Source organism: Microcaecilia unicolor, chromosome 4 (assembly GCF_901765095.1).
Source record: "Microcaecilia unicolor chromosome 4, aMicUni1.1, whole genome shotgun sequence".
In the NCBI taxonomy this organism is placed as follows: domain Eukaryota; kingdom Metazoa; phylum Chordata; class Amphibia; order Gymnophiona; family Siphonopidae; genus Microcaecilia; species Microcaecilia unicolor.
The window spans coordinates 277649930-277671058 of NC_044034.1; the positions used below are offsets into that span (position 1 = coordinate 277649930).

General features: G+C 45.0%; 1 protein-coding gene and 1 long non-coding RNA gene across 4 annotated transcripts in view; one reads left to right on the forward strand and one right to left on the reverse strand.

Moving 5' to 3' along the window:
- Nucleotides 1-7173: 7173 nt before the first annotated feature.
- Nucleotides 7174-19527, forward strand: LOC115469196. Its single transcript, XR_003941970.1, has 3 exons — nucleotides 7174-7257; nucleotides 16168-16171; nucleotides 19516-19527. It is a non-coding gene; the product is annotated as an uncharacterized LOC115469196 (long non-coding RNA).
- Nucleotides 7255-21129, reverse strand: part of PIGA (phosphatidylinositol glycan anchor biosynthesis class A) — a 29289-nt gene continuing 15414 nt past the window's right edge. For all 3 annotated transcript variants that reach the window (XM_030201601.1, XM_030201603.1, XM_030201602.1), the window contains exons 4-6: nucleotides 16920-17052; nucleotides 11525-11731; nucleotides 7255-8267 (exon numbers count right to left, since the gene is read on the reverse strand). In XM_030201601.1, coding sequence (XP_030057461.1) covers nucleotides 8010-8267; nucleotides 11525-11731; nucleotides 16920-17052 — 598 coding nt within the window. In that variant the 3' untranslated portion in view covers nucleotides 7255-8009. The remainder of the gene's footprint in view (nucleotides 8268-11524; nucleotides 11732-16919; nucleotides 17053-21129) is intronic.

Sequence of the window (21129 nt, forward strand, 5' to 3'; positions counted from 1 at the left end):
GCGCGCATCTCTGGAATGAACTGCCTAAACTGGTGAAACTTACTACTGATCACCCTACTTTCAAAAAGCACCTCAAGACCTTTCTATTTGGCAAAGCGTATGCATCACTCCCGCCAGGCATCTCTACCTTCTGATCTGTCTTACCCGGGTGTCACATTACTCACCGCTGCTCTTTCTCTTTCACTTTACCTCATTATACTTCTAGGACATTAATTGACCCCTGACATGCTGTGTTTTTATGTAGATTGTTGTAAGCCACATTGGGCCTGCCCATGGGTGGGAAATTGTTGGATATAAATGCTGTAAATAAATAAATACTCTTTAAAAACTAGCTTCAAGTAACAGATGATTTTAAATTGATTTTTTTTAGCCAACATTGCAAGTGCAATGTCACTTTTCAGGGAATTTCCTTCTGCTGAGCACAAACTTGAGACCTAAGGGCTAGAGATTTACCCAAGTGTGCTATTGCATTAACAATTGCTAACAGGTTTAATACAAAATTAGTAAATAGATCTTGATGCACTAGAGACTTGTGGTAAAAATGGTGCTTTAATGCATATTACCTTGAAGTAACACCATTTAGTAAACCTATCCCTAAAATGTCCTATGCATCCATACACATTGCATAACCAACCATCCTATCAAATTACTGCATATACATAAGAGATGATAGATTTGAAAGGCTTTTGCAATTAGAATACAAGGCCAATTTAAGGCAAGTATGAGCAGTGCAACAACTGAGGTACAGAAACAAAGCAAAACACTGTGGTAATGAGAGTTGTACAGTAAAATCAAAATTCCAGCTTAGTTTGAAACATGTTGTACAAAAATAAGGTAACACCAACAGAAGGAAACCACTCCACTGGAGATCAAACACCAAGCAAAGACAAATGGAGTAAATAGACCTCTCTCAGATGGTGTCCACAGCAAAGTCTTTTATTCAAATAGGTAAAATATGCAACCCAACACGAGTCGTGTTTCGGCCCTATCGGCCTACGTCAGGAGTCTAGGAATTCGTTAGACAATATATATTCCTAGAACAGTTGAAATGTAGCCAATTCAACTATGGTGTGTAAAATCCATTATAACTCACTCGGATCTCATGAGACAAAAATCACAGTCTCTCCGTAAACACCGCTGTCCACAACGGAGAGACTGCGATTTTGTCTCATGAGATCTGAGTGAGTTACATTGGATTTTACACACCATAGGTGAACTGGCTACATTTCAACTGTTCTAGGAATATATATTGTCTAACGAATTCCTAGACCCCTGACGCAGGCCGATAGGGCTGAAACACGACTCGTGTCGGGTTGCATATTTTACCTAGTTGAATATAAATCTTTGCTGTGGACACTATCTGAGAAAGGTCTTTTTACTCCATTTGTCTTTGCTTGGCATACAAAAATAAGGTTCCATAAGTATTAAAAAAAAATCATGGAATATATCTTGGCAAATGTGTCATGTATCTCATTGTCTCATTCATCACTGTTGGCAAGATTTGGCATGCATACTGAAATTACAAAAGTAAAAATAAAGTACAGCTGCATAATCGTTTTACATCTCAAAAACAGTGTAACTTCTTAAAATAATAATAATATTTGTTCAAGATTGTTGTTTTCAAGAGGTTTACTTTCATATATAAAAAAAAGCTTTTAAGCTTTTTTTTTTTATACGCAAATCGATTATAGCAATGAAGCAGAGATTGAGATTAGAGGTCAAAACTCTCCCATGTTCACAATCTACTATAGTGCTTCTTTATAAACTGGTGAAGGAATCAGGTTGGAACCCCCACATAATTAAGAACTGGAAGGAAATGTAGGTTCTCTGATCAGAGCTTGTGAAAGTCTGGTTTTTTTTTTTCAGTAGCAGCGCCATACACTCCTATTCAAAGATACTTACAATGTGCTTGTTTATCAGTTTTGGTCCACCTGTTCCCATACTACTATGGGAAGAAAGTCTGCTGAAGGCTCAGTGCATATACAATATTTAACTCTAGACAGAGAATTCTCTTGCATAATTCCATGGCAAATTACATAGGACAGCCTATGGCTAGATACCCCATTGTGAGCTGCATCTTTGGCTGTCCTATGACATAAAAGGTAAAATTATGTATCATACCTGATAATTTTCTTTCCATTAATCATAGCTGATCAATCCATAGACTGGTGGGTTGTGTCAATCTACCAGCAGGTGGAGATAGAGAGCAAACTTTTGCCTCCCTATATGTGGTCATGTGCTGCCGGAAACTCCTCAGTATGTCGATATCAAAGCTCCATCCGCAGGACTCAGCACTTAGAGAATTACACCCACGAAGGGACACTCTGCCCAGCTCACCACCGCCGAAACGGGGGAGGGGAATTAACCCAGCTCATCCCCACACAAGTGGGGGAGGGGAATCCGTCCAGCTCATCCCCGCGGAGCGGGGGAGGGACACCACACCCGCCGATGCGGGGGGATCTGGCTTATCCTGCAACCGCAACCGCGGGAGGAGCTGACTGACCCTAACACCGCCGAAGCGGGAGGGGTACAAAGCTGCCCTACAGCCGCACGAAGCGGGAGGGAGTGCCGGCAGAATTTAAATCTCAATCCAGCCCCGTAAAACGGAGGGGAGAGGAATGCAGCAGCTCACTGTAACACAAACTCGTCTCAACTCTTGAAGAATCCAAGTGAAAAAACTTGAACACGAAGTCTTTCTGAAGTAACTGAAGACTAAACTTGAACCTGAAATGCAACCAGAATAAAAACAGTACAGATATCTGGGAGGGACTATGGATTGATCAGCTATGATTAATGGAAAGAAAATTATCAGGTACGATACATAATTTTACCTTCCATATCATCAAGCTGATCAATCCATAGACTGGTGGGATGTACCGAAGCAGTACTCACCCAGGGCGGGACATTGAAATCCCTGACCTCAACACTGAAGCTCCAAACCGGGCCTCCGCCCGTGCAGCCACAGTCAAGCGGTAATGCTTGGAGAATGTATGAGCCGAAGCCCAAGTTGCCGCCTTGCATATCTCTTCCAAGGAGACGGACCCGGCCTCTGCCATCGAGGCCGCCTGAGCTCTAGTGGAGTGAGCCTTCAGCTGGATAGGCGGCACCTTCCCCGCGGCCACATAAGCCGCTGCAATGGCTTCCTTGACCCATCTTGCCACTGTAGGCTTAGCAGCCTGCAGACCCTTACGAGGACCTGCAAACAGGACAAACAGATGATCCGATTTCCGGAACTCATTGGTCACTTCCAAGTATCTGATGATGACTCGTCTCACATCCAGATATTTAAGAGCAGAGTACTCCTCTGGGTAGTCCTCCCTACGAAAGGAAGGGAGACAGAGCTGCTGATTCACATGGAAGCGAGAAACAATCTTGGGCAGGAAGGAAGGCACTGTGCGAATAGTCACTCCTGCCTCAGTGAACTGCAGAAAGGGCTCTCGACATGAGAGCGCCTGGAGCTCGGAAACTCTTCTGGCTGAAGTGATAGCCACCAAAAAGACTGCTTTCAACGTCAGGTCTTTCAGAGATGCCCTCGACAAGGGTTCAAAAGGCGGCTTCTGCAATGCTCTTAGCACCAGGTTGAGATTCCACGCAGGCACCACTGAGTGCAGAGGAGGGCGCAGGTGATTAACTCCCTTGAGAAAGCGCACCACATCTGGCTGCGAAGCCAGGGAAGCACCCTTCAGGCGACCCCTGAAGCAAGCCAGAGCCGCTACCTGGACTTTAAGGGAACTGAGCGACAGGCCTTTCTCCAGACCTTCTTGCAGGAACGCCAACACTGAAGAAATTGGAGCAGTGAAGGGAGAAAGTGAGCCTGCTTCACACCATGCTGCAAATATACGCCAAACCCTGGCGTAAGCAGTAGAAGTAGAGCGCTTCCTCGCTCTCAGCATAGTGGCGATGACCTTGTCTGAGAAGCCCTTCTTTCTCAGACGCTGCCGCTCAATAGCCAGGCCGTAAGACCAAAGGGGGAGGGATCCTCCATCACCACGGGACCCTGATGTAACAGGCCCTGCTCCACTGGCAGCCGCAGAGGATCGTCGACTGAGAGCCTGATCAAGTCCGCATACCAGGGACGTCTGGGCCAATCCGGACCCACCAGGATTACCCTGCCGGGATGCTTTGCCACCCGGTCTAGCACCCTGCCCAACATGGGCCAGGGCGGGAACACATAGAGAAGCTCTTGTGTTGGCCACTGTTGGAGAAGAGCATCTACTCCCAGGGATCGAGGGTCCCGTCCTCTGCTGAAAAAGCGCGGCACTTGGCAATTGGCCGATGACGCCATCAGATCTAGGCTCGGCTGGCCCCAGCGCTTCGTGATGTCCAAGAACGCCTGAGCAGATAGCTGCCACTCTCCGGGCTCCAAGGAATGGCGACTGAGAAAGTCCGCCTTGACATTCATGACTCCGGCAATGTGGGCCGCTGACAGCTGCTCCAGGTTCGCTTCTGCCCACTGGCATAGATTCATAGCCTCCTTGGCTAGAGGGGCGCTCTTGGTACCTCCCTGGCGGTTGACATAGGCCACAGCCGTGGCATTGTCCGACAGGACCCGTACCGGCTTCAACACCAGTACCGGGATGAACTCCAAAAGCGCCAACCGAATGGCTCTGAGTTCCAGGAGGTTGATAGACCACTTTGCCTCTGCAGGAGACCAGAGCCCCTGCGCTGTCCTTCCCAAGCAGTGGGCTCCCCAGCCCGACAAAGAGGCGTCCGTCGTGACGACAATCCACTCCGGGGTCACCAGAGGCATTCCCGTAGACAACTTGTCTGTCTGCATCCACCAGCTCAGCGCCTTGCGCACTGCTGGGTCCAAGGGAAGGCGCACAGCATAATCCTCCGACATCGGAGTCCAGCGCTGCAGCAGAGATTGTTCTAGTGGTCTCATATGAGCCCTGGCCCAGGGCACTACTTCCATCGTGGCCGTCATAGAGCCCAACAGCTGCACATAGTCCCAAGCCCGAAGAGGAGAGGCTACTAGGAACTGGTCCACCTGAGCCTGAAGCTTGACAATCCGATTGTCTGGCAGGAAAACTCTGCCCACTTGGGTGTCGAATCGAACTCCCAGATACTCCAGGGACTGAGTTGGGCGCAGCTGGCTTTTCTCCCAGTTGATGATCCACCCCAGGGAGCTCAAAAGAGCAACCACCCGGTTCACAGCTTTGCCGCACTCTGCATAAGAGGGGGCTCGGATCAACCAGTCGTCCAGATAAGGATGGACTTGTACTCCTTCCTTCCTCAGGAAGGCCGCGATGACCACCATTACTTTGGAGAAGGTCCGCGGAGCAGTAGCCAACCCGAACGGGAGGGCTCTGAACTGGAAGTGTCGGCCCAGGACTGCAAAACGCAGAAAGCGTTGATGAGGAGGCCAGATGGGAATATGCAAGTACGCTTCCTTAATGTCCAAGGATGCCAGGTACTCCCCTGCCTTCACTGCCGCTATAACAGAGCGGAGAGTCTCCATGCGAAAGTGCCGCACTTTCAAGGCCCGATTGACCCCTTTGAGGTTGAGGATAGGCCGGACAGAACCTCCTTTCTTTGGTACCACAAAGTAAATGGAGTAACGCCCCTTGCCAAGCTGACTTTCTGGCACCGGAACGACCGCACCCAGGCGGATCAGATTGTCCAAAGTCTGCTGCACTGCCACAGCTTTGACCGGAGACTTGCAGGGAGAGAGTACAAACCCGTCTCTTAAGGGTCGGCAGAACTCTAGCTTGTAGCCGTCTCTGATGACTTCCAGCACCCAAGCGTCTGAAGTTATTGTGGTCCACTCGCCCAGAAACGAGGACAGCCGTCCTCCAATCTGCACTGGGGCGTGGACCAAGGCCCCGTCATTGGGTACGAGACCCTGGGGGAGGACCGGAGGGAGCACCTCCGGGACGGCGGTCTCTGCGAAAGGAATGCTGCTTGGGGGAGAAATTCCTCTTAAAGGAAGAGGGGGCAGAGGAACCCGACCTGCCCGGGCGGTACCGACGGGCTTCCTGAAACCGTCCTCTGGAGGTACCGGGACGAGTACTAGCCCGAGCCATGACCTCTGGTAACTTCTTGCCCTTAGACGTGCCGAGATCGGTCACGATTTTGTCCAGCTCGACCCCAAAGAGCAGCTTGCCTTTAAAAGGCAATCTAGCCAGGCGGGATTTAGAGGCGTGGTCAGCAGACCAATGTTTCAGCCAAAGCCACCGCCGCGCAGAGATTGTCTGAGCCATGCCTTTAGCTGAGGCCCTCAAGACATCATACAGCAAGTCTGCCAAATAGGCTAAGCCCGATTCCAGGGCCGGCCAATCAGCCCTCAAGGAATGATCCGAGGGGGAAGCCCGCTGCACCATAGTCAGGCACGCCCTGGCCACATAGGAGCCGCAAACTGAGGCCTGCAAACTTAAAGCAGCCGCCTCAAAGGACGACCTTAAGGCCGCCTCCAATCTTCTGTCTTGGGCGTCCTTTAGGGCCGTGCCACCTTCCACCGGCAACGCCGTTTTCTTAGTCACCGCAGTGATTAAAGAATCCACGGTAGGCCACAGATAGGCCTCACGTTCACTTTCAGTCAAAGGATAGAGGCGGGACATAGCCCTAGCCACTTTAAGGCTCGCTTCAGGGACATCCCATTGAGCCGAAATTAAGGTGTGCATGGCATCATGCACGTGGAAGGTTCTAGGCGGGCGCTTCGTCCCCAGCATAATGGCAGAGCCAACAGGGGCTGAGGGAGAGACGTCCTCCGGAGAGGAAATCTTCAAAGTGTCCATGGCCTGTAACAACAGGTTGGGCAAATCCTCTGAGCTAAAAAGCTGCGCTGCAGAGGGGTCATCCGCTCCATCCGAGCGGGGATCCGTCTCCTCCAAGGAATCCGCAAAGGACCGTTGGGAGAACTCAGATACGCTGCCCTCATCTACATCGGAGGAGACAAAGTTTATCCCTTAAGGAAAAAAATAACAGAAGAATGCCAATAGGAAATCAGGGCCAAAGATCATTTTCCATTCAAAAAGGACTTGCACCCAATTCTGGGCTCATGGAGAAACATTTTATAGTGCAAAAGCTTATTGTCTGGGTTCTGTTGCAATGGTCTCTGAGTAGCGCAATCTATTCTTTTGCTGCCAGAGGTGCTATGATAATCACTTGAAGAGTCAGCTATCTCAACTTCTGATTTCTTGTAGATTTCTTAATTCCATTATGTCTCCTCCAAGGGATCTGGTTTTCAGGATAACAAAAATGTGCATATTTAATCATTGCACAGACTTTATGCATGCAGGTATCACGTTTACACTTGTTAATTCAACTTTGTTCATATGCTCATCTTCTCCTATATAGGAGAAGATAAGCATATGAACAAAGTTGAATTAACAAGTGAAGCTATTTATGCCTCTTGCAAAAACTAAACCTGTACAACCCGAACTTAGAATGTCAGGACTATCCCAACATTTGTGGATTAGGGGAAAAAAAATCTTTCAGGCCAAGTACTCTTAACTACTGCTTTCCAACATTTTTGTGTAGAAACTCATGAGAGGACAGAGTCTAGGTTAGTGGGAAGAAATGACCCAATGCTAGCTTTAGAATTCCCAGCCCTTAATGTCGTATTCTGGGATTACCAAGCTTGTTAAATTGAGAACAATGGTTCTCAAGCCTGTCCTTGAGGGCCACAAGACTTTTGGGTTTTCAGGATATCTCTAATGAATATGCATACGAGAGATCTGAATATTCATTAGGGATATGCTGAAAGTCCAAAGCTTCTCCAGGACAGCTTTGAGAACCACTGACTCAGAACATATAAGGAATTAAACTGATAAACAACACCATATGTGCCAGATTTTGTAATAGGTATCACAATGGTCAACTAGGTTCCCTTAGTTTTCTTTTAAAATCTCCTCTCAGAAATTGAAAAACAGGTTCATATAGTGGCCGCTGCCAATACAACTGTATTAAGAAATCGATTGAAGAACATGGTAAAAAAACCCAAACCTGCTAATTTATAAAACCTAAAAAATACACCCACATTGCTGCTTTCTTCTTTATCAAATATTTTAAGCTTCAGTCCTTTTTCCCTTTTTTGCCCCAGTTGAAATATGTTGGCGTGTCCAAGCTCCATTTGGACCTGTGGCATCAACTGCAATGTCAATGATAGAATCTGGAGTCACCCATCGCAGGAAGAGCAGGAAAAGGAAGTTGACCACAGCACAGACAGCAAAGAAATACCCAGTGACCGACCCACAATGTGCAAACAGTCTCTCCAGCCTCTCACACATGGGCAGTACAGTCTCGCCTGCTACCCTGTCATACACCTATGAAAGAAAAATTAAAGCTATGTCATTTTATGGACTGTTATACGTACAAAATGTAACCAATTCAGTCAAAGTGGCAAAAGACAAGTTACAGAAGTATAGAGTGAAATTTGTAACACCTTCCAACACATGTGACAGCACTTGAGCAGTGGTTCAATCTGTCCAGCAACACAATAACTTCTGTTGTAGTAACCTGATCAGATTAAAACATGAAAAGGCCAATCACGTCTTAGAATTTACCCTTGTTAAATTACTCAAACCAGGTCAATGGTTATGGTCACATAAATTTACCCAAAGCACATTATTAACAACCTTTTGTGCAATCATTAATGCCTGATGTCAGCACTGTACACGATCCTGCCAATGTGGGTCTGAATCAATTTTTCCCCACATCAAAAGTACACTAGGCTGAAACCAAACACCCGTTTTCCTTTCAATCTGCACAAATATTCAGGTCAGTGGCATAAGACTTACTATAGCAAACACTGCCCTTGGCTTTGAATGTCTGGCTTGTTTCAGCACCAACTCCTTATTTCACATATTACCTTACGTTAATGACTCGAGCACTAATGTCATCCATTTCCTTTGGCTGGTGCCCATATTTGTGTTAAATGCACGGTTCTAATAGTGTTCAAATAGATCAACGCAAAAAAAGAGCCAAGCTTTCAAAAATGCACTTGCCTGTTTACTGCTGGCAAGTTGGATTTGGCTGCCAGTGAGTGGACAAAGAAAGGCCAGAGCACACTACTAAGCACTGAGTGGAAATAGTGTGGCAGAGGGTATTGTTTATGGCACTGAAGATATTCTGCTTGAGCCTGGGATTTATTTACTGCCTTTTTGAAGGAATTCACTCAAGGCAGTGTACAGTAAGAATAAATCAAACATGAGCAATAAGCAGTAAAAATATTGAAATAACAATACAAAGTATGGCATAGTATACTACTTACAATGTTAACACAATATGTAATAGAACATTTTAATTGACAGTGTAGGGTATAAGCAAAGATGGAATATATAGATAAGAGAGTAAGAGGAGTTAGAAAATAAGGTGACTAATTTAAAGAAAGGTACACGAGGTCAGAGAGATGATTAAATATTATCTCAGCTAGGGTAGGAGTAGATAAACACGTCCTGCTGCAGTATGTGCAGCCCGTGTCACTCCTTGTGTGTGAGAGATTAACAAGTTAGTAGTTAATAGAAGCATCCTTAGCTCCAATCAGTACCTGAGAGGCAGCAAGGGTGAGGGAGGACAGCAAGGTGACTGGGGAAGGGAAGAATATGGAAAACGAGAAGAGTGAGTGCTAGGGAGACGAGAGAAAAAGATAAGCTATACAATAACTGCCTAAAGTGATTGAGTCACTTTAGGCAGTTATTGTGAGATTACATGTTCAGTACTGATGTAGTGGATATTTTATAGAGTGCCATCTCTGATGGGATGTGCTGTTTCCACTTCCAGATAGACTAGTCTTTTGTATGCCACTTTTCCTGGGCATCTGAATTGTTTAGATTTAATTCAATCGGATATACACCAATTTTCAATGTGCATAGCACCATAAGGGTAATTCTATAAATAAGATGTACTTTCCTTCTCTTTTGTTTCTAATCTCCTATGCTAGTGTATACTTTACTTTTTTATTTTTGGAGGGGGGGGGGGGGTTCCTAGTGTTTTCCCCATCTATTTCATGCCTTTCTTATTTTATCTTGTGGTTTTATTAAACCTAGTACCCAATTTTAACCAATATTGTGAACCACTTAGATATTTTATAATGATTCTTTGGTATATCAAAATTAATTTGATATACCACGGTGATGTGACCCACATGAGTGGCTGCTATGATCCTGCTTATCCAAGGAGAAAGTTAGGAATGTATGCACACCAGAACACACAAAGGCAAGATCTCACAGAAATGAAAGCCCTTTACACCAAAAGGCCCACAGTAGAAAAGAGATGTGCAGCTATAGACAAGGAACATCAATGGCTGCAAATTATCAAGAACATCCAAAGAGGTTTAATGATAGGAGACGGGATGACATCAACAAGTTGAAGTCGTCCCTCACCCTGTCTCCCCCACGCAGCCACCATATTGATCAGAACAAAACAACTGCTATCACTACTGAAAACTATAGCAAACTTGTGAAGTTTTAATGGGGTGGGGGGGGGGGGGGAGGAGAAGGTTATATTCAAAATGTATTTGTCCATGCTCTACAACTTGCTTTGTTATTTGCAATGCTCTATTGTGGATTTCAGTACTGCGCTATATGCGTTTATTTTTTTCTTATGATGACAAAAATATTTCTATATAAAAATTAAAAATAAAGGCATATAGCGCAGTAATGAAATCCACAATACAGCACTGCAAATAAAGCAGCTCTTGAGCACTGACAAATACATTTTGAATATAACCCTCCCCACTTCACATACTCCTTGAAAACTCCCCCCCCCTCCAATCCCCTCCTAACAGAAAATGCAAAACCAAGGCGGTTTAACAGAACCTCACAATTTTGCTACCGTTTTCAATAACAATAGCAATTTTGCTTTGACCAATATGGTAAGCTCCGCCCACTGCCTTCAGCCCAGATAATGGGAGAGATAGGCGCATGCCGCCTCGTCATTAAACCTCCTTGGGAACACCTGGGGTCCGATATTCAGCAAGTGACGACTGCCACCAGCGTTTAACCCGGAAATTCAATGCCAGGCCGTTATCTGGGTACCAGCACTGAATTTCCAGGTTTGGACAGCTAGTTAACTGCAATATTCAGCACTTAACTGGCTATGGGTTACTGCATAAAGATAAGACTGACATTTATGCAGTTCTATTTATACGGTTACCCTGGCCACTTAAGTGCTAAATTAAGGCACTTAACTGGCCAAGTGCCAACCCTGCCCCCGCAATACTCTCAAAATAGCTGTTTTTTTCAGTTCTGTGCTAACCGGTTAAGTGCTGATGAAAATTAGCGGTTAGCCCTGAACAGGCAATTGAACTGGCCAGGAGCCATTTCTGGCTGGATAAATCACTTTGAATATCGACCCTCTGGTTCTTGGTCTTCTCGAAGACACCTGTCAGTCTACACAGTGTGTGCTAAAAAGAAAACAAAAAAGGAAAAGAAAATCTTCAGACAATATTATATCAGACTATCCCTTTTTTTCCGTAGCCATGACAATTGCCATGTACTTGATGATAAAAACTCAAGTGTAGCTTCAGCCACTCATGAAATATGGGAATGATGATCTCAATATAGGACACAAATGAACCTACTTTTTCAGTTCTCTCGGCAACATTTCTCCAAGTATAAAATGTTTTAACTGTGTTGTGGATCGATTCAGGGCTGGGTGATCGTTCTGCCTGATGTTGAGCAATTGCTTTTTCTAATCCTTCACACAGAGACTTCACCGAGGGCTCACAAAGAATTATGAGGTTCTCTGGTAGTACCTCTGGGATTCCACCAACTCTCGTGCTCACCACCTTTGAGGGAAAAAAAATAACAGCACAAGTGCTAAACAGAAAATACAACTAGTGCCATTTGAAATAAGAACATTACTGGGAACTTACAGGAATGCTGAAACTTAATTCAGCTTCCATTTTATGCAAAGCTCATTCTCTAGTGTCTATTTGTTCAACAACATTTGTGATTCTGGAAATTTTAAAATATGAACACACACTGAAAGCAGGTTTCAAGAAATGTTTTAAAATTACATTTAAGGGGCCTTTTTACTAAGCTGTAGCAAAATCTGTGTGTGGAACGTTCCCATACTAAGCCCAGATTTATAGCAGCAGTACATCAAAATTTTTTTTTTTTTTTGCAGGTCTCACACTAATTTTTCCATTAGCACATAGGACCTGCAAAGAAGACACTGAAGCACTTACCGCCTCCTATTTAGGAGGTTCCAAGTGCTCCCATGTTAAGTCCACATTATTCAGCGACTATGTGCTAATCAGAACACGTTAGCTGGATACTGCTTCCATGCCACACCCTCTCCCAAAAAATATATTAAAAAACCCAGTATATGATTAGTGTGCGCTAAGAAGAGAACTATTGCAAAATATTAACATGTTTTCTAGTAGGCCTTTTCTCCTGCATTAAGCACACATTAGCACATAGGGTGTCTTTTACTAAGGTGGACTAGCGTTCTTAGCTCGTACCAGGGGCGTAGCCAGACTTCGGCGGGAGGGGGGGTCCAGAGCCCGAGGTGAGGAGGCACATTTTAGCCCCCCCCCCCCCGCTGCCATTGCCGACCCCGCCGCCGCCACCACCTTTGTAACCCCGCCGCCGACCCTCTCGACCCCCCCCTCCCGCCGTCGCCTACCTTTGCGGGGGTTGGGGTCCCCCACCAGAAAAGGCAGGCGACGGATGGTTGGCGGCGGGAAGGGGGGGGGGGTCGAGAGAGTCGTCGGCAGGGGGGTCCAGGGCCAAATGTATGGGGGCCCAGGCCCCACGTAGCTACGCCACTGGCTCATACTACAAGTCAACTGGACTACACTCCGAGATGCCCACTATATTCCTATGGGTGTCTCAGCGTTTAGCGCCAGCCGATTTGTGGTGCGAGCTAAAAACCATAGCGCACCTTAGTAAAAGATCCCCTAGAATACTTTAAATTCCTGAAACAAATTAGTGCTGGCACGGTAAAGAAAACCTCAATGCTGCTCACTTTCAATTGAATGTGGGAGGCAAGCGTATGAGAATGCATTCCAATTTCTTCCCTAGAAAAGGTTCAGTTCCCTTATGACTTTACCAGCATATTGTGCTACAGAATTCTTAAATTTGGAGCCATGTCTTCACTTTGTGCCAGCATTTGCAGACTGGTCCTGCATGGCAGCACCTTCATTTCTTATGACCTCGTGTAAACTGTTGGAATTTGTGATCAGCTTCTTCTCTTGCCGCTACACTCAACCTTTGGTAATAGTCACTTAGCTTCTGCAGTAGCAGGGTGTAATACTACAAGCAAAAGTTCATATACCGATATTTATAGTGCTACTGGCAACATCAGATATCTCATTAAAGTAAAAAAAAAATGCTACCAAGTAAATGTTTTTGGCATGCTAGGATCTGTTTCTAGGGGTACTTTGGACCAGTAAGTGCAATACTTTTAGATTTTGAAATAAGTTATAACTGTGCAATCAGATGCTACGCAGGAATAATTCATAAGATAATAGTAAAAGATTTTTTAAATGGTTGAGGCACAGCAGTTAAATGCTCAACTGACTGGAAATAATATATCTTGCAATATCTTCCTGTTTCCTTCTCTTGGTAACTGTCTGTATCTCATCTAGACTGTAAACTCCAGGAAATAGGGATCACCTCTATTTTATTTATGTCTACAGCTGCTTCATACGCCTAGTAGAGCATTAGAAAGGTTATGTAGAAGTAGCAATAGCTCAAGTCCTTGCCATGGAGGAGTTGCCTAATGGTTAGAGAAGTGGGCTGAAAACCAGGGAAGCCCAGTTTAAATCCCACTGTGGGGCCTTGTGAACTTTGGCAAGTCACTTAACCGTCCATTGCCTCAGGTGCAAATAGACTGTAAGGCCTCAGGGGACAGAAAAATACCTACTATACCTGAATGTAACTCACCTTCAGCTACCAATTGAAAAAAGTGTGAGCTAAATCCAAAACCCTAACTATAATTCACAAGGTTATCCATTCAGGTAACCCCAGCTATCTCTCTCTTCAATTATTATTCCTCATACTCCTGCAAGAATTCTCTACTCACTTCATGACAGTCATCTATTTATTCCCCCCGGTATCGAATGCTTTATTCCCCCCGGAATCTACCCATCAGAATGCTTTTTACTGCATTGGTCCCCTCCTCTAGAACTCCCTTCAATCCTCACTCTGCACAGAACTCTCCTTCCCAAATTTAAGACATTACTCATCTTTTTCTTTTAGTGTTTGGAAGCATGATGTGGTAGTGGGAGGCCACAAAGTTCTGGAGATCAATTGCTTCAGCCCTTTTACCTTAGACCAGCAATTCCCAAACCTGGTCCCGGAGGCACCCCAACCAGTCAGGTTTTCAGGCTACTCACAATGAATATTCTTGAGAGAGATTTGCATGCACTGCCTCCACTGCATGCAAATCTATCTCATGAATATTCATTGTGGGTATCCTGAAAACCTGACTGGCTGAGGTGCCTCCAGGACCAGATTTGGGAACCACTGCCTTCTCTCTCTCTCTCTCTATTTTAATGTAATTCTTTCAGATTTCTGATTTTTATAAATTTTAATTGCAAACCGCCTCACTGTTTATATACGAGAGGCAATATATCAAACATATAAATGGCAAGTGACCGACTCACCTGCAAATGCGCAGTAGAGACTTCCCTCTCTGTCCCGCCCTCGCGTCAAGACGTGATGACGTCAGAGGGCGGAACAGAGAGGGAAACGGAGTCAGACTGTCGGACGCTGCCTCTTGGAAATGAACATCGCGCGCATCAACCTCTCCCCTCCCCCCCCATCCCCACCGCCGCTCCCGCCCCCTCCGTATCGGGCCCCCTGCACTGACCTGACAGCGCCTCTCACCTCCGTGTGGAAGCGCTGCAGGCAGCAGCAGAGCGATCTGCTGCTGCCTACAGCGCTTTCACACAGAGGTGAGAGGAACTGTCAGGTCAGTGCAGGGGGCCCGGCACGGAGGGGGGAGGGAGCGGCGTCGAGGGTAGCTGGACATGGGGGGGAGGGCATGGTTGCTGGACATGGGGTGAGAGCAGGGTTGGTGGACGGGGGAGGCCAAGGGAAAGAGGAGAGTTGCTGGATATGGGGGGAGAGCAGGGTTGGTGGACGGGGGAGGCCAAGGGAAAGAGGAGGGTTGCTGGATATGGGGGGGAGGATTGGTGGACGGGGTGAGGCCAGGGGAGAGAGGAGGGCTGCTGGACATGGGGGGAGGGCAGGGGAGAGAGGATAGTTGCTGGACGGGGGGGTGGGGGGAGGCCAGGGGATACAGGATGGCTGCTGGACATGGGGGGGAGGGCAGGTTAGAGAGCAGGGTTGCTGGACATGGATCGGGGGAGGGGAAGGCAGGGGAGAGAGGAGGTTTGCTGCACATGGATGGATGGAGATGAGAATTATTACATTTTGCAAAACACAAATCTCGCCCGTTTTAACGGGCTTAACGGCTAGTCAAATGCAATAAACCATAAAATCCCTTCTCTTATCGGAATTTATTAACCACCTTTATGAAGAGATTCACCCAAGGTGGTGGTTATCAAATTAAGCAGCAAAAGGAAACAACACAATGAGTGAATTGAACCAGACACATCTGCCTGTTCTTGGTACTTCAAGTCCACTGCCATTTTTTTCTTTACATAACAAAGTGGACATACTGAACAGAGAGGTGCTTTAAAAATGATCTGGCCAAGATTATTTTCCCATCTCTCTTTGTAATATTGCCTCTTTTGGCATTTCAGGCACTCCATACTTGAGGAATCTTAAACTGACATGCAGTTTGTTTGTTTGATTTGAAATCACATGTCCAAAAACCATTCAAAGTGATGTACATAGCTAAATTTATCCCTCTACCAGTCCCCTTGAATTGCAGGCCCAAGGGTTACACCATTAGCATTCTAGCATCTAACAAAAAGTACACATCATCACTTATGAATCATGTAAGATATCAATCCATTCTTCTCCCAGGCTGCTATTACCTTGGTTTAGATCCCCATGTGTGCCCATCTCTTAGCACTTTCCTGGTGGCACCTGCTTTCATCCAATTAATCCTTAACTCCAGAATGTATCTTACTTCTTTCCTCTGGCTCCTCATTTAATTTTTACACAAACCATGGGGCCTGGAATCTTCCTACTCACCTCTACATACATTTCTTTTTTTTTTGTTTTGGTTTTATTTAATTTTTTAATATATATGCTTTAATTGTGCTTAACATAATTGCAATTGGAGGAGTGGTCTAGTGGTTAGGGTGGTGGACTTTGATCCTGGGGAACTGAGGAACTGAGTTCGATTCCCAGCACAGGCAGCAATTTGTGATTCTGGGCAAGTCACTTAACCCTCCATTGCCCGCCGCATTGAGCCTGCCATGAGTGGGAAAGCGCGGGGTACAAATGTAACAAAAATAAAAAATAAAATAAATAAAAATTCCCACTTCAGGCACAGGCAGCTCCTTGTGACCCTGGGCAAGTCACTTAACCCTCCATTGCCCCATGTAAGCCGCATTGAGCCTGCCATGAGTGGGAAAGTGCGGGGTACAAATGTAACAAAAAAAAAAAAATTGTAACAACGTGTAACCAGGCTCTGAATGAGAGCCCCAAGGTGCAGGTCTCTTCCTGGACCCCAGGGGTCTCTTTCTCCCGACAGGTTTGAAAGGAGCATTGTATCAGTCCATGCCGGTTCCGATAACCGATGAAGCACCAGCATCACCGAATGTCCGATAGACAGGACACGAGTCTGCAGGATAGGTTGGAGCGGCACCATAGTCAGCTATTTAAGTTAATACTGAAAAAGTATTTATTATACCAGTGTTAAGTATTACTGTGAACAATATGAATCTGAAGACAAGTATATGGTGCATCAGAGATCCTTCATCTTTTTTTTTTTCATAATACCTATATCCTGGAATGGTACTGACTTAACCCTAAAAAAATTCATGGTACTTCTCGGTTCTGATAATACAACCATTTTTCAGATTCTGCATTGGAAGAAAAGCCATTTACCTGCAAACCACAACTGGCTGCTTCCACAATTGCCATACAAAAAGCTTCCGTGAGTGAGGTATTCAGAAAAATCTGTCCCTGAACCAAAACATTTCGAACATCCTGATGTTCCAAAGCCCCAAGGAGGTGAACTCTGTATGTGATAATAAAATACAAGAAACAAAAATCTAAGGGTACAAAATGAACAGTATTGCACTGCCAAAGGCAGATGCAATCCTAACATGGTTCATCTGTTGCTCGCTGGCCAACTGTTTGATCTTCTTAACATTACTTTACATTTTGACTAATTTCATCTTAAGCTTTAGTAAAACATACCCATAATTTGATATTATCTCCCGTGTCTATGCAAGAAAAAAATGCTTAATAAATTAGGCCTGACGAATGCACTCATTTCAAACACTTAATCCATATATTCAGTGCTGCTACCTGTATAGGTAGCAGAGCTGTATAGATAATATGGCCACCATTTCAGCACTATCCAGACAGCAGATATGTATCATCAGTATCTGGATAATTATTCTGTCCGCTCCCACCCTGCCCCTATATAAAAGTTACTCACCTGTAACAGGTGTTCTCAGAGGACAGCAGGACATACATTCTCACACGTGGGTGACATCATTCATGTTACTTTTAGAAGCCCCCACCGTGCATGTTCACGTGCCTTCTCACCTGCTTTGCATAGGACTCAGTTTCATCTTTTTCGCAGAGCACTGGAGCCATCTCTTCTGTTGCTGTCGTGAAGTTTTCTGTTCTCTTTTTTTTATTCCTTTTCTGCCTCTTCATTTTTATTGTGAGTAGCATTGGACACATTTTCTTTTATAATTTTTTTTCCCTTTAGTTTCTTTACTTTGGTTAGCTCTTCTAAGTTTTTTTTTTTTATTTTACCATGGCTCACGGCCCGCCTAGTTCTGAACTCCCTTTAATTTTTACAATTGAGCCGTTTGATTTCATGGCAGTTATCTTCCCCGCGATATCCCAGAAGCAGCCTTCCAGTGTCTGTGACTGACCCACATGACATGTGCCTAATGTGTCTGAGCCCTGACCCACAGTTGGATAAAAAGCATAGAGAAAGCAACTCCTAGGGAAGGTGGGAGGGTATTTGATGGAATGTGCTCCATCAATCTTTAGTTTAAATGAATATTTATGGATTGAACGTCAATTAGGTCAGGGAGTCTTTCCTACTAGTTTAGCAGAAATTATAATTACGCCAATGCCAAAGGATTTAACTAAATCAAAAGAACTGGTTTCGAATTATATGCCAGTGGAATCGATAACTTTTTTGTCAAACTAATGGAGGGATTGGTAACTGTTCAGCTCTATCATTACTTAGATTTACACAATGTGTTACCTCCTTCACAATTGGCTTTCCATTCTTTTTTTCAGTACGGAGACAGTATTATATTCCTTGTTAGATCATATGAAGTTATTACTGAGCTCAGGTAAAAATGCTTTGTTATTTCAGTTTGATTTGTCATTGGCTTTTGACCTTGTGGACAATTCCCTTCTTTTACATAAATTGGAGGATTTAGGGATTACAGGGGTAGTACTGCATTGGTTTTAAAGTTTTTTTTTGACTAATAGATCGTATAGAGTAAAATCACAGGGGGAGTGGTCCACAAGTTGGAGAAACCCCTGTGGTGTTCCGCAGGGTTCTCCACTTTCCCCGGTTTAACATCATCATCCAGGACAGGCTGGAGTGGCATCATAGTTGGCGCCAGTGCCCTCGATGCCTTGGTGTCATGCCAAACCAAGATGCAACCCAGCTCCTCCTGTATTGTGACCGAGCACTGTTTCCATGGAGTGGGAGCTGTCCTCATGGCACCGATGTAGGAACCTCAGAGCTCCTGGCACCGTGCTCTGAAGAGGATCAATGCTGATGCTTCATCATCTTCGCTCAATGCCCAGCATCAGGGTTCCCTCGGAGCCGAGGATGATGCAGAATCCTCACAAGTTCTTGGTGTCAGGTCCAATGATGCTTGGCCTGACATCAAGAGAGGGGAAGACCTCCTCGATGTCGATGTGTCTCCAGTGTCCGGTGCAGCTCCTGAAGCCATAGGGACTGATGCCTTCGATGCCTATGGATTGGACTTGTGTGTGCCAAAATGTGTCTCAAGCAGGGCAACAGAACAGACATCTTCACTGCAGGTCTCATGCAAGTCGGGCAGGTGGGAAGGCACTTGTGCATGCATGTGGGGGTCTGCCAAAGGCTTCTAGAAGTAAAAGAGAGCTAGGAAGCGACCACACCAGGGCTCTGTGGATGACATCACATGTGTGCCCTGGTTGTCCTCAGAGAAAGCAATTTTTACGTAGCCTAATATTATTCGTATAACCTTTAGAAATGTACAAATCGAACAATTATGCATTTTCTAGCCACAGATGAATACATTTTGTCCGCTTGTTATCCTTTCTTATTGAAACACGTTAAAGACTACTGGATCTCTAGCTTAAAATTATCTACATCCCTCTATCAAGTACAGTGCTATGTAGGTACCAACAAACATAAGCAATCATAATAAGCATGTAAGACAAAAATCATCCTGTATAAACACATAAGGAACATAAAAATAAAATGCAAAAACATAAAATGGCACTACAGCCCTGTAATTCAGAAAACTAGGAATCTAATGATAACAGCCTGCCTTTGCCCATCATCTAAGGATCCTCTATACTTACCCCATGCTTTCTTGAACTCTATTACTGTATTTGACTCCACAGAATACTTGGGGGGCAATTCTATAACTTGGCGCCAAGACCAAGGGGCCACAATGGGGCATGTTTAGTGCCAATTCTATAACAGCACTTAAGCACGTCCAAATTGTTATAGGACAGAGCTATGTTGGGAGCACTTAGGCACGACCAACTCGCCATCCAAGTCGTTATAGGGCAGAGCTATGTTGGGAGCACTAAATTTATGTCTGCCCACTTATGACAGGCAAACGGCTGGTGTAAGCTGTGCCAAGCAACATGCACAACTGATAGTATTCTATAAGTTAGGTATGTCCCTTAACGACACACCCATGGTCAGCCCATGTTCCACCCGCATGTATGCCCACCCTTGCAGTTATGTGCTAAGCAACCGTGCTTTATAGATTAGCATCTAGCACTTATGTGCGTAAATGCCAATTATTGTGTGTAAAGCCTAGCATTCTGTAAACTATGTGCACACTTGGCGCCAAATAGCAGGTGTCAGGTTATAGAATGGGAGGTTTGCTGCATTGACCAGGAATCAAAACTTGATCGCCCATATGGGAAGCAAGAAAGCTACCACTGACCCACTAATCCTCATATGCCTTTTCCAAAGGGACTATGAAGCAAAGACCAGACACATAGGGGCTCATTTTCAAAGTACTTAGACTTACAAAGTTCCACGGGTTACTATGACTCCGATGCTGAAAACTCTAGTGCCTTTCTTACTGTCGGAACAGTGAAGAATGCCACCCTAATGCTCAGCACTAATGAGATGCAAATATAGATGAGCTCATGGTGTTGAGCATTAGGGAGTTCGGCGGAAGCATTGTGCTTGGCACATAATTTGAAAATGGGATTTAAAACATTCGTACCCTACTCAACCTCCAAGGGGCCCTATTACTAAATCTTAGTGCACGCTAACAGAATTAGCACATGCTAAATGCTGTGCTTCCTATTTTATACCTATGGGCATGTGGCACTTAGTGAGCGCCAAACTTTAGTTAAAAGGGCCCCCAAGGCTCTAAGTATTTTATATTTCAATGATTTTTTATGGATGATTCAACAGAACAAACATCCAGTAAACTCAGTTTACAATAAATTGAGAATAAAGGCACCTGATCAAAGCAAAGCAATAATCTCATCATCAGAACTTTTAACATTCCCCCCCCCACCCTTACTAATCCCATATCCCTCCCCCGCTTCAGAATGTATTACTCTCATCCAATGCCTTGAAACATTTCCTTAAACAAACATATGTCTGGCAATCAGGTAGCCAATACCATATAAGAACAGTCCTAATGATCCCATAACATGCCCCCCCCCCGCTCGCTCACAACCAACCACACTAGAACAGACCTCCCTCCCTGATTAATAGCCCTACATTTTTATGTTAACTTAGTAGATATACAAACTAATGCCATATGTTACAGTGAGCTAAAAACAAACATTGCGATTGACAACTTATCAATATTCTCATCATCATGCCTGTCTTATCCCCCCCCCCTTCCATCCTCCCCCACAG